The sequence below is a fragment of the Osmerus eperlanus genome, chromosome 14 (genome assembly GCF_963692335.1).
Source record: "Osmerus eperlanus chromosome 14, fOsmEpe2.1, whole genome shotgun sequence".
NCBI classification, from domain to species: Eukaryota; Metazoa; Chordata; class Actinopteri; order Osmeriformes; family Osmeridae; genus Osmerus; species Osmerus eperlanus.
In genome coordinates this window covers 14,948,271-14,960,744 of record NC_085031.1, presented here as the reverse complement: position 1 = coordinate 14,960,744, position 12,474 = coordinate 14,948,271, and the positions used below count along the sequence as shown (strand labels likewise).

Here is a 12,474-nt window from a genome sequence, read left to right as displayed (position 1 = left end):
GAACCCTGCATTAACACGGGGTGTCGCTCGTGTGCGAATGAGCACGTCTTTAACCCCCAGTTAACTGGCTAAATAAACGGATTACAGTAGCTGATCCCTGAACGTGGAAGATGGTCAACATGAGTTCTCCAGCGTCCGATGCTAGCTGGTATGGACTTCTGGTGAATTGAGTAACTTTATTCCAAATACACCACCTACCTTAAATACCTCTTTTAATATGCAATCAATTGGTCTATTAGCTACTAACCAACATTAACTAAATTAGCCAGCTAGATTGCACTACACGTAAGATAGCTTGCCTTGTTTGTACGTCATCATACTAGCTCTAGCCATTAGCAGCTGAGCTAGCTAGCTAACGGATTCCTGTTATACTTCCCTGGCAGGTTAGGTGGATGCTGAAGTAAACACGGCGCCATACTGTAGGCTAGTTAACTCGTTATTTAGCTCATTATAGCCAATAGTTAACCTTCTGACTGTCATTCAAGCTAGCTGTTGCGTATAACACTTGTCTTTAATCATAACCAACTACAGTAATAACGTTTTCTGATAGACTCAATTGAGTCTTTAAAGAGGTTGCTTTCTGTGCAATTAACCTAGACTAGCTCGATGCTCACACTTGCTACCGACACTAGTCTATACTTTCTTAAGACGCATGACAAGTCTGCACTCTGTCCTCGCAGGTCCTGATGCTGTAACGGGGGTCCTGTTTCAGCGCAGTGTTCAGGATCCGAGGCTATTATTAAGGGACTAAGTAAAAGCCAAGTCTGCCCTGCCTCCTGTCCTCAACTCCCCATTCCTAGTTAACTACACGTCGTCAGTCGCTGTCATGGCCTGGTCCGTCCTCCCCGTGGACAGCTTCCTGTGCATGGTCCTCGGTATCTCCATCACCGTGTGGTTCACGCTGTTGCTGGTCTTCATCATCGTGCCGGCCGTTCTTGGGGTGTCCTTTGGGATCCGCAGGATCTACATGAATGCCCTCCTCAAAGTGTTTGAGGTAAGTGTTCATTTATTCAGTGTTTTAGCTCACTGTTATAGCTTACTAACTGTTATAGTTTAGTTATAGTTCTAACTGTTGGGGTATAGGTTACTGTTATAGCTTCTTCACTGTTAGGCCTAGTGTGTGGCACTTACCTATTGACTTCATGACCAGCGCCATAGTTTCCAGTGTCAGACCTGTCTTTGGTCAACACCTACCTCTGGTGAGTGCCAGGAACTAATGCAGCTTCCTCCACATAGAATACATAATTTCTATATGCACTTTTTGAATGTCGCTTTGGATACAAGCATCTGAAAAATAAAATGTAAATCTTCATGACATTGTCAGAAAACCGACAGTTCTGTAGGTTGTTCTGCCCTCCAAATTCTTAAAATATAAAGTTTGTCGCTTTGGTGAAAAGTGTCTGCTTAATGAAAAAAATGTAATTGTAACTTGTCTCTCTGACACCGTCAGCTGTGGTCTGAATTACCCTGAGGTCTAAATACTCCTCTCCCCCACAACCCTGACCACATGACATCCACTTCCTGCATTTCCCAGAGATACTAGACATTGCTTTTCTCCGTTAACCTGGACTTTGCTGCTCACAGCCATTGTCACAACAACAACCTCGGGCTGTAATCTCAGTGACATAAGCATTTAGAGTAAGAGAGCCATTGACTCATGTGGTACTGGCACATTTCCATTTTCACAATAACGATTACCATCCGTCTAGGTGCTACTGCCTAATCCTAACGAGGAATTGAGGTTCTTTGAAAGGAAAAACATTAGTGAATTAGATGTTAGGCTGCAGTCGTGCCACGGGTGGCGTGAAGGAAGTGATTCAGGCAAAATAGGAAGTGATGTCATTGTCATCATCAGAGGAGGAAGGGATGTGGGCGGAAGTAATGAGCCTGCTCAGAGAGCTGGCACCCTGTCCTCTCGTGGATTCTAATCTGCGGTGCGTAATTTTAGTAAAACGGGTTACACAGCATGGCTTGTTTTGACGTTTTAAGATACCAGGTGTTTAAATAGAGGATTTGGCGAGATTCAGCAGGCTGGATAGTTGTTGGTTGTTGATTGCTGGCCCATGAAAGACCTAGTGAGGGGAAGTCAACGTTTTAGGCAGTTTTCTCTGTGGCTAGCACCAGAGGTGTTCAGCTCCCCTCCTCCCCCCTCTCTCTCCCTCCCTCTCTCCCCTCACTCCCATGTGCTCTGTGACTCCTTCTATCTCACTCCATCTGTCCTTTTCCCCTCCCTCCCTCCCTCCCTCCCTCCCTCCCTCCCTCCCTTCGATCCCCTCTCCTCCTCTCTCCAGGGAGGGCACATGCCTCCAGAGACAAGCTCAGGGCTCAAGCTGTCTGTTTTGTGTCAAAGCTACAGCATGTTGTCTCATTACTATTCCTTGTGGACCCCCCCCCCCCACCTTAACACACACACACACACACACACACAAACATGCACCCACACATATCTTCCCCTCCACAGCACCATTCCACAGCTTAGCACCATGCTATATTCCTCAGATATAAGATGATCGCACAGTGATGAAGCTTATTCTCGTAGATTCGATCATCCTTGATAAGAATTGCTACACTCGGGCATAATCAGATCATGGCGTTCCAATGTGGCTCACATGATGATATCCTCTTTTTGCAGTGGGCCACCCTGAAAATGGAGCAAGGAGCCAAAGAGAAGAACCAGCATTTGCACAAGCCCTACAGTAATGGTGAGGCCCAAACCAGCGGTCCTTTAGTAAGGGTCCATCAGAGACAACCAGTTTGGGTCTACATCTGTTGAAGTAGCTCTCCTCTCACTACTGTCCTTCTCTCCTTGTCCCTGTTGCTGCCTGTTCGCTATTCCTTCCCCCAATCCCAGGTATCATAGCCAAGGAGCCCTTGTCTCTAGAGCAGGAGATCCAGGAGTTTAGGGGCAGCGCCGCTCTGGGCTCCGAGCCCGAGTTTGAGTTGGCCGACATCATGTACTTCTCCCGGCGCGGCGTGGAGAGCATCGTGGACGACGAGGTGACCAAGCGCTTCTCCGCCCAGGAGCTGGAGTCCTGGAACCTGCTGACGCGCAGCAACTACAACTTCCGCCACATCAGCCTGAGGCTGACCGTGCTGTGGGGGCTGGGGCTGCTCATCCGCTACGGGCTCCTGCTGCCCCTCAGGTCAGAGAGAAGCTCAGACTCCCTGAGAGGTAGACTCTCTCAGGTAGACTCTCTCAGAGGTAGACTCTCTCACACTCAGACTCACCCCCACAGGCCTCCTCGCAGTCAGACTCACTTAGGTCAGAGAGCAGCTCATTCCCAGTCAGACATTGTGTCCATGGCAACTGTGAAAGTGTGTGTTAGTCCCCAGAGTCACTGAAAGTGTGTGTTTGTCTCCAGGGTAACTGTGAAGGTGTGTGTGTGTCTCCATGGTAACTGTGAAATTGTGTGTTTGTCTCCAGGGTAACGCTGGCTGTCACCGGTATAGGTCTGCTACTGGTCCTGACCACTCTGATAGGATGCCTGCCTCATGGACAGTAGGTCTCCCCAACGACCCCAGAACACACACATCCACCTCCCCAAAACACACCATGGAAGGATGAGGGTGTGATTATGAGATGAGAGGATGAGGGTGTGATTATGAGATGAGAGGATGAGGGTGTGGTTATGAGATGAGAGGATGAGGGTGTGATTATGAAATGTGAGGATGAGGGTGTGTTTATGAGATGAGAGGATGAGGGTGTGTTTATGAGATGAGAGCATGAGGGTGTGATTATGAGATGAGAGGATGAGGGTGTGATTATGAGATGAGAGGATGAGGGTGTGATTATGAGATGTGAGGATGAGGGTGTGTTTATGAGATGACAAGATGAGGGTGTGATTATGAGATGAGAGGATGAGGGTGATTATGAGATGAGAGGATGAGGGTGTGATTATGAGATGAGAGGATGAGGGTGTGATTATGAGATGAGAGGATGAGGGTGTGATTATGAGATGAAAGGATGAGGGTGTGTTTATGAGATGTGAGGATGAGGGTGTGTTTATGAGATGAGAGGATGAGGGTGTGATTATGAGATGAGAGGATGAGGGTGTGATTATGAGATGAGAGGATGAGGGTGTGATTATGAGATGAGAGGATGAGGGTGTGATTATGAGATGAGAGGATGAGGGTGTGATTATGAGATGAGAGGATGAGGGTGTGATTATGAGATGAGAGGATGAGGGTGTGATTATGAGATGAGAGGATGAGGGTGTGTTTATGAGATGAGAGGATGAGGGTGTGTTTATGAGATGAGAGGATGAGGGTGTGATTATGAGATGAGAGGATGAGGGTGTGATTATGAGATGAGAGGATGAGGGTGTGATTATGAGATGAGAGGATGAGGGTGTGATTATGAGATGAGAGGATGAGGGTGTGATTATGAGATGAGAGGATGAGGGTGTGATTATGAGATGAGAGGATGAGGGTGTGATTATGAGATGAGAGGATGAGGGTGTGTTTATGAGAGCTGATGCTGTGTTTCCTCCCAGGATGAGGTCTCTCCTCAGTGAGAAGGTGCACCTGATGTGCTACCGGATCTGTGTGAGAGCTCTCACCGCCATCATCACCTACCACCACAGGTACCACACACACTTATGCACACACTCATATACACACACTGTTATACACAAAGGTACCAGACCACACACTTATTTACAAGCACACACACACACATACACACACAGAACACCCTCTCTTCTCCTTCCTCTCTTCCCAGTGAAAATAAACCAAAGAATGGAGGCATCTGCGTGGCCAACCACACCACTCCCATAGATGTGATCATCCTGGCCAACGACGGCTGCTACTCCATGGTACCCTGGCTCTGTCCCAGCATCACACTAGTCGACATCGGGTTATTTTGGGTCTATTCTACCATCTGTTGATGTGTATACTTTTAGATCAGTAGGATATCTGTTGAAGTCGATGCTACTAGATCAGAACTACTTCTCTCCTCATCTTTCTCATTCTCTCTTCCTCTCCCTTTATTATTACTTTCCTCTCCCCCTCCTCCATATATTTCAACCTTCCCCCCTTCCCCTCCCCCTCTCCCTCCAGGTGGGCCAGACCCATGGAGGGCTGATGGGGTTGGTCCAGAGAGCCATGGTCAAGTCCACCCCTCACATCTGGTTCGACAGATCCGAAGTCAAAGACCGCCACCTGGTGGCCAAAAGGTAACAACGGAAGCAGATTTTAGCAAATTTCACAATCACTCTTTAAATGTATATAATCCGTTTTTTAACTTTACTAGATGCGATTGTTGTCTTATGTTATTTTTTAGGCGTTCTGTTGGTTAGTAATCACGTTCCGACCATATTTATAGCAATGTAACGACACATTTGTGAGAGTGTGTGATATTCACCATGAAGGACTTTCCTCTCCTGTCTGATTTCAGGCTTTACGACCACGTGTCGGACAAAACCAAGCTGCCCATCCTCATCTTCCCTGAGGGTTCGTACCAACGATGGCCTGTCTAGACTCTAGATGAGGCTGTGCCCGTGTGGAATCTTCTAGATCATTCATAGTCTTTGGGGGGTCAGATGGCTGAGCGGTTAGGGAATCAGGCTATTAATCAGAAGGTTGCCGGTTCGATTCCCAGCGATGCAAATTGACACTTCACCTTACCTGCCTCGGGGGGAATGTCCCTGTACTTACTGTAAGTCGCTCTGGATAAGAGCGTCTGCTAAATGACTAAATGTAAATGTAAAAATGGATAATGTCTGATACCAGAAAAATATTTATAAATTTGTATCTGTGTGTGATCAGGTACCTGCATCAACAACACCTCAGTGATGATGTTTAAAAAAGGCAGCTTTGAGATTGGCTGCACGGTCTACCCTGTGGCCATAAAGGTAGACTCTGTGTCTCTCTCCTCTGAATCTCTCACACACACTCTGGAACTCTCTCCTCCATATCGCTTTCTTTCTCTTACCTTTTTATGGTTTCTTTCTCCATCCCTCTGTGTGTCTCTCTCTGTGTCTCCGATGTGCGTGTGTGGGTGTCTCTGATGTGTGTGTCCCATGCACGCCGGCCAGTATGACCCCCGGTTCGGGGATGCGTTCTGGAACAGCAGCAAGTTCGGGATGGTGAGCTACCTGCTGAGGATGATGAGCAGCTGGGCCATCGTGTGCAGTGTGTGGTACCTGCCCCCCATGGAGAGAGAGGTGAGCTAGGTACCTGCCCCCCAAGGTGAGGAGAGGTGAGCTAGGTACCTGCCCCCCAAGGTGAGGAGAGGTGAGCTAGGTACCTGCCCCCCAAGGTGAGGAGAGGTGAGCTAGGTACCTGCCCCCCAAGGTGAGGAGAGGTGAGCTAGGTACCTGCCCCCCAAGGTGAGGAGAGGTGAGCTAGGTACCTGCCCCCCAAGGTGAGGAGAGGTGAGCTAGGTACCTGCCCCCCAAGGTGAGGAGAGGTGAGCTAGGTACCTGCCCCCCAAGGTGAGGAGAGGTGAGCTAGGTACCTGCCCCCCAAGGTGAGGAGAGGTGAGCTAGGTACCTGCCCCCCAAGGTGAGGAGAGGTGAGCTAGGTACCTGCCCCCCAAGGTGAGGAGAGGTGAGCTAGGTACCTGCCCCCCATGGTGAGGAGAGGGGAGCTAGGTCAGACTCACCTCACTGGGATACGTATGTGTGTGTCCTAGGAAGGAGAGGATGCTGTCCAGTTTGCCAACAGAGTAAAAGCAGCCATCGCCATACAGGGTGGGCTAGTGGACCTGCTCTGGTGAGCCACTGTGGAGACTTCCTCTGGTTTCTATCATCATCATAATAGACTTGCCACACTGCCTCTATCTGATTCGCTCTATCTATCTATAATATATATACATGTGTGTGTGTGATTGTGTGTGTGTGTTCTCCCAGGGACGGAGGGCTGAAGCGAGGGAAGGTGAAGGATGCGTTCAAGGAGGAGCAGCAGAAACTGTATAGCAGAGTCCTGATGGGAGGACAAGAGGAAGACCAGACCCTGGACAGTCCGGGGGAGGAGGGAGACCAGACCCTGGACAGTCCGGGGGAGGAGGGAGACCAGACCCTGGACAGTCCGGGGGAGGAGGGAGACCAGACCCTGGACAGTCCGGGGGAGGAGGGAGACCAGACCCTGGACAGTCCGGGGGAGGAGGGAGACCAGACCCTGGACAGTCCGGGGGAGGAGGGAGACCAGACCCTGGACAGTCCGGGGGAGGAGGGAGACCAGACCCTGGACAGTCCCGGGGAGGAAAATGAGCAGTCAGAGAGAGAATGGAGGGAGGCAGAGAAAGGAGGAATGGAGAGAGAGGAGGGAAGGAGGAACAGAGAAGGAGAGGACTTTGGGAGGGGGGAAGAGAGAGAATAGAGGGAGGAACAGAGGAGAGACATAGAGGATGGAGGTAGGAAGAGAGAGAAGCTCAGAGATGGCTAAGGACCAATTAATCCTATCAAGGGTTTCTCGCTTGCAAAGCTACACTCGCTGTCTCATTCTGTGTCTTCGTTATAAACTGGACATCTACAGGCTATCTGTTGAAACATCAGTAAACTGCTCTGGGAACACGTGCATCCCTACAAACATTTCTAATGGAACACCACTGACTGAAGCTGTGGTTTTCTATTGGCTGAGAGCCCAAAACTTTTTACTTTCACTGCACACATTGAACTATTTGAATGTAATCTTTTTTATATATGTATTTAAACATTTAGCACTTTTAAAAACGATTTTATGTATTTGTGTTGTTTCTTTAAATAAGTTGGAGAGGCGGTTACTGATGTACAGTATATACATGGGTCTATGTTTAGAATTGTAAAGGTTTATGTTAGTGTTGACTCTTGTGTTTGTTCAGGATTAAGAACTGTCAATGCAGGCTGAATCTACATGTTACCTGGGTTACTGCTCAGAATGCTGTATCCATGAATACATTATCTTTTGATATGTTAATCTGTGTGTCTTCCTGAGTAAACTATAGTAGCATTGGGGTTAGTTTGGGTGCTGAAACAACACCTTTCAGCAATGACATAGTTCTCATGTTTCAGAAATAAAATAATAGGCCTTATACTTAAAACATACAGGGTCGGCAACTTAAAATAATATAATACAACATCTTCAGTCATGCGTGTCTTAGACATAGCGAGTGTCAGGAACACCCGTTCAACACGCCAGACATCTCGTGATCACATAACTATGAACACAACCACACACGTGAGTAGCATCCACTGTGTTTACCCCGTGTTGGATCCGTTAGAAGTCACGTATGTTGTATTTTTTAGACATATTACGTATATTCTCACGACGCACACACCCATCGCAAACAAATAGAGGACATAGGGGAAAAAACACAAATATTCAATATTTATAATGTCATTTTATGTTAGCCTCCTAAAATACTGGCGTCCATATTTGTGTCTGAATACGTTATTCACAAATTGTGCAGCGACTCATGTGCAGCCGTTGCTGTGCGCGTCACGTGCTGCGGGAATCCGCCCGACGCGCTTCTCTGCAAGGTGAATCAGAAAGACCCCGCGGGGACATTGACTAGTTCTTGGACCTCGGCTGCTTTCTCCGGGAGGAATTGGGACGGGGTAACGGAATAATAAACATAAGCGCATTCGCTATCTTGAGTGGTGTTCGGCTGTGGGTGTTTATGCATGTGTTCTGCACCGAACGGGCGAAAAAATCGCCATAAATCTGCAGCGAACATTTTTCAAATCGTCAAACCACAGCAGAGGGATCCGGAGCGCCGAGAGAGCACAGAGAGCGCGCGTAAAGCGCAGCGGGCCGTTGGCGACAGTAGGATGGTGAGTTTAATGTCGTTTGGCCTCTACTGCTGCAGCCGATAGGATGGCGTAGACCTATACATTGTATTACTTGCAGGCATATCTATTGTTAAAATATAAACGCATAGTACATAGTCCCATTTTGTAAGCGTGCTACGTTCTTGTTTACTAGCCCCAAGGTCTGAAGGGTGAATGAGTTCTATATTTAGATTTCACATGCTTTCATTACTGCACTCCAGCCGACATAGCCTGATTCATAGCCTATTTCAAGGGATATTGCAGCTTACTCTTGAAGGGGTACTTGAGTTATTGTGGGCCTTGTGCACTGGGCATGGAGGCTTTGCTGGGCGGCTATTCACAGCCTGGTCAGAGCATGTCACCATCTTTGCGTTTTCTACCTGTAAACCTAAAAGCTCATAGTCTCGGGATTTACAATGCGGGGTGTCCTTGTCGCTCCTCAGACAGTCCAGGAATTCAACACGCTCATGGCGCTGTACCGAGAACAGGTCATCTCAATCGGAGAGATAACGGCGGACTGTCCCACGTTAAGGGCGGAGATGCAGCGCACACGGACCAAAGGGTGTGCGATGGCTCGAGCTGCCCATCAAAATCTCACCGTGATATCCGGTTCGGGGTAAGGAATTCTAACGGTGGGGTTTAATTTAAAGGCTTTGCTGCGTGTCAGATTGACGCCTTTACCGGAACTGTCCTTGGAGCCGGAGGGTTGTCTGCTCGTCACGACACATCAACAAAGGACAACGTTAGTCTGCAGCAGCTTTGCTTGGACGGGCGTTATTTCTCACGTCAGTCACAGCAACCCGTAGACTGACTCTGCTTTGTGGATGAGATAGCTTAATCTGTAAATCGATGTTCTCTGTCATCTAATAGCCTATATGACATTATATTTAGTTCATTTAGAAGACACTTTTATCCAAAGGTACCTTGGCCTATTCAAATGCATGGGCCATAAAAAAGTAGCCTACAGCAGAACATCTATAATAATAAATGTTTCATATTTTTATCATGAAAAAATGAAAATTGAGTATTCCTGAGTCTTCAGTGAGAACATTTAGTGTTTCTAAAAGCAGGCACACACAGTTGGGTTGTGTGTGTCTGTGCCTTGGAATGAGCCTGTGTGTCTGTCTCTGTCTGTGTGTGTGTGTGTCCTGTATGTGCCCTGTGTGTGTGTGTGTGTCCTATATGTGCCCTGTGTTTGTGTGTGTGTGTGTCCTATATGTGCCCTGTGTGTCTGTAAGTGTGTCCTGTATGTGTCCTGTGTGTGCGCCTTGCATGTGTGTGTGTGCTCTGTGTGTGTATGTGTCCTGTGTGTGTGCCTTGCATGTGTGTGTGTGTCCTATATGTGTCCTGTGTGTGTGTGTATGTGTCCTGTGTGTGTGTGCCTTGCATGTGTGTGTGTGTCCTATATGTGTCCTGTGTGTGTGTGCTCTGTGTGTGCTGTAGGCCAGAGGACGGGGAGATCCACCCAGAGATCTGCAGGCTCTTCATTCAGCTGCAGTGCTGTCTGGAGATGTTCATCACAGAGATGCTCAAGTCAATGTGTCTGCTGGGAGTCCTGAAGCTTCACAGGAAAGGTGTGATACCCTCCTCCACCAGCAGAGAGCGACGTAGTGCAGACATAGCCAGTGTAACAAGGCTGGAGCTGGTTGTAAACTTTTGATCTGCAGTCACATGCCCCCCCCCCCCCCCCCCCATAGTTATTCTTCTATAACTAGACAGTGTTATTATATGAATGTTGTCATACAGTTGCATACCCTGTTGATGGCGGTTTGTGTCTGTCTGGTCCTCCACGTTCAGGGAAGGACTTTTCCCCGGAGTCGAGGGTGGACTTCAAGGTGGACGAGAGCTCCGACGCGCCCATGCTGGATGAGCGCTCGCCGTCCCCCTCTGACTGCCCTCCGGACGCCTGGTTGGTGGACGCCGACATAGACAACATAGAGCGGTGAGGCCCCAGGAGTAGTGTGTGCTTGTGTATAGGTGTGTGTGTGTGTATAGCTGTGTGTGTGCATATAGCTGTGTGTGTCTATCATGAGTAGACACAGACAGCATAGAGAGGTGATGCCCAGGGGTCATGTGTGTCTATGCATTTGTGTTTGTGTATATATATGTGTGGTGTGTGTCCATAGGCATCTGTATCTACAAACGTGTGTGATTTGTTCCATAGGTGTGTGTGTCTATGGATGTGAGTGCAGATCTATAGCTGTGTGCATTCATAGATGTGTGTGTGTGTGTCTACTTATGAGTGTGTGTCTCTAGGTGTGTGTATGTTGTGAACAGAGAGAGCCCGAGCCAGTGAAGAGGGCTCAGTCCTGATGTCCTGTCTCCACAGGGACATGAGAGAGATGAGAAACCTTCTCAGCAAACTCAGGGAGACCATGCCTTTACCTCTGAAGAACCAAGGTACACCACACCCGCTGTGCAAATGGCACCCCGTCCGAATTGGTTAAAACCGACCGCTCGTAAATACCGCCCACTCGCGCCATCGGGTAGCTGGCTGTTCAATGGCGTTGCTGGCTAAAGTGCTGTGTGTGAGTCAGAGGCCTCTTAGTTTGAGCCCCGGCGAGGGAGAGAGAGAGAGAGGGAGAGAGAGAGAGAGGGTGGGGAAGTGACAACGCTAACAGCCGAATAACAGCCGTTACGAAAACGTGTCCCGCCACACCAGGGTGAGCGACCGAGGTGTGGGAGGGCTAGGAGGCTCTAACACTGGCGCGTGTCTCTCCTGTTCCCAGATGACAGCAGCCTGCTGAACCTCGCCCCGCTGCCTCTGGTGAGACAGAGGAAGAGGCGCTTCTCTGGACTCTGCTGCGTGGTGTCCGGCTGAGGGGGTCCTTCAGGCAGTAGCCGTGGCCAGCCGTAATACAACAACATCCTTCATGTTCTCCTAGTACTTATTACTGCCATTTAGGAAGGTACTTTGGTTTGGGTCAGTCTCTCTCTTTACTTTACGTACTTTGACATGATCCAATGTAGAAAAGCAATTCAACTGTGATGCTATGAATATGCATATTTTGCTCTTGTAATCAATGTGTCCCTCTGTAGTGAAATATGTAGTGTATTCCAACCTACATGTGCAGAACTGATGCCAGAAGTGACCATTTTGGTAGATAGCTTTGCGCTAAACGTTGCCTTTAAACATATTTCTCAGAATGTTATTCTTATTGGTTCACTGTGCAAGGTTTCTTTTGCAGTCTTCCATGGAAGTCTGTCCATAACTTCATTTCCCATCATAAGGGCTTTGCAATGCACCATATAGTAAAGCCATTTCCTATTACATGTAAATATATGAATAGTCATCGAAATTGAGTTTTTGTACAAAGACCGGTTTTGTTTTTCTTTAGAATATCTAAAGACTGTATGTCTAAATTGTTGCAGTGAATCATTTTGTCTTGGCAAAAGAAAATGCACAGCATGTTTGAAGCTTAAAGTTGTCAATGTGTAGTGTATATGTTGCACATGTTATACAGCTGACTGTATGTACTGTATAATCCATTTTATAATGTGAATAAACTTTTGTATGTAAACACTTGTTCTGCAATGTTGAAGTCAGTCTGGCTCCCTGGTTAACTGAGTCAGCTCTGAATAACACTGAGTCCCTAAGAGTTCTGAGGCTCAATCGAGTTTAATACAAGCTTGCAAGCGTGATCCTGCATGATCATCGTGATCATGCAAAGTTCAACTCTTTTTATACGAATGCGAGACACCGTTTTATGTGTTGGGTCTTCAT

At 47.9% G+C, this 12,474-nt stretch overlaps 3 protein-coding genes across 4 annotated transcripts in view; 2 read left to right on the top strand and 1 right to left on the bottom strand.

The window, feature by feature from the left end:
- Nucleotides 1-12,474, bottom strand: part of LOC134033934 (histidine-rich glycoprotein-like) — an 80,178-nt gene that overhangs the window by 23,091 nt on the left and 44,613 nt on the right. The gene's annotated exons all lie outside the window — the stretch shown is intronic.
- Nucleotides 30-7,896, top strand: LOC134033483 (glycerol-3-phosphate acyltransferase 4-like). 2 transcript variants are annotated; one of them, XM_062477661.1, is made up of 13 exons: nucleotides 30-158; nucleotides 811-994; nucleotides 2,633-2,702; nucleotides 2,852-3,143; nucleotides 3,425-3,499; nucleotides 4,494-4,583; nucleotides 4,721-4,814; nucleotides 5,059-5,174; nucleotides 5,396-5,451; nucleotides 5,767-5,852; nucleotides 6,036-6,164; nucleotides 6,635-6,714; nucleotides 6,852-7,896. In XM_062477661.1, the coding sequence occupies exons 1-13, from the start codon at nucleotides 139-141 to the stop codon at nucleotides 7,318-7,320; spliced, it is 1,761 nt and encodes a 586-aa protein (XP_062333645.1). In that variant the 5' UTR covers nucleotides 30-138; the 3' UTR covers nucleotides 7,321-7,896. The 2 variants fall into 2 exon arrangements, with proteins under 2 accessions (XP_062333645.1, XP_062333646.1); XM_062477662.1 differs by lacking the exon at nucleotides 30-158 and having other exon boundaries at nucleotides 686-994.
- Nucleotides 8,403-12,266, top strand: LOC134033488 (regulator of G-protein signaling 7-binding protein B-like). The gene is made up of 6 exons (XM_062477671.1): nucleotides 8,403-8,753; nucleotides 9,194-9,366; nucleotides 10,194-10,324; nucleotides 10,548-10,692; nucleotides 11,080-11,150; nucleotides 11,480-12,266. The coding sequence occupies exons 1-6, from the start codon at nucleotides 8,604-8,606 to the stop codon at nucleotides 11,569-11,571; spliced, it is 762 nt and encodes a 253-aa protein (XP_062333655.1). The 5' UTR covers nucleotides 8,403-8,603; the 3' UTR covers nucleotides 11,572-12,266.

Bases quoted from the DNA above. Each gene is read 5' to 3' on its own strand.
- LOC134033483 (XM_062477661.1), top strand. From the start codon at position 139: ATGCTAGCTGGTATGGACTT. The intron at 3,144-3,424 runs GTCAGAGAGAAG...GTTTGTCTCCAG, and splicing joins GGGCTCCTGCTGCCCCTCAG to GGTAACGCTGGCTGTCACCG. The intron at 4,815-5,058 runs GTACCCTGGCTC...CTCTCCCTCCAG, and splicing joins ACGACGGCTGCTACTCCATG to GTGGGCCAGACCCATGGAGG.
- LOC134033488 (XM_062477671.1), top strand. From the start codon at position 8,604: ATGTGTTCTGCACCGAACGGGCGAAAAAATCGCCATAAATCTGCAGCG. The intron at 10,325-10,547 runs GTGTGATACCCT...CTCCACGTTCAG, and splicing joins CCTGAAGCTTCACAGGAAAG to GGAAGGACTTTTCCCCGGAG. The intron at 10,693-11,079 runs GTGAGGCCCCAG...CTGTCTCCACAG, and splicing joins GACATAGACAACATAGAGCG to GGACATGAGAGAGATGAGAA.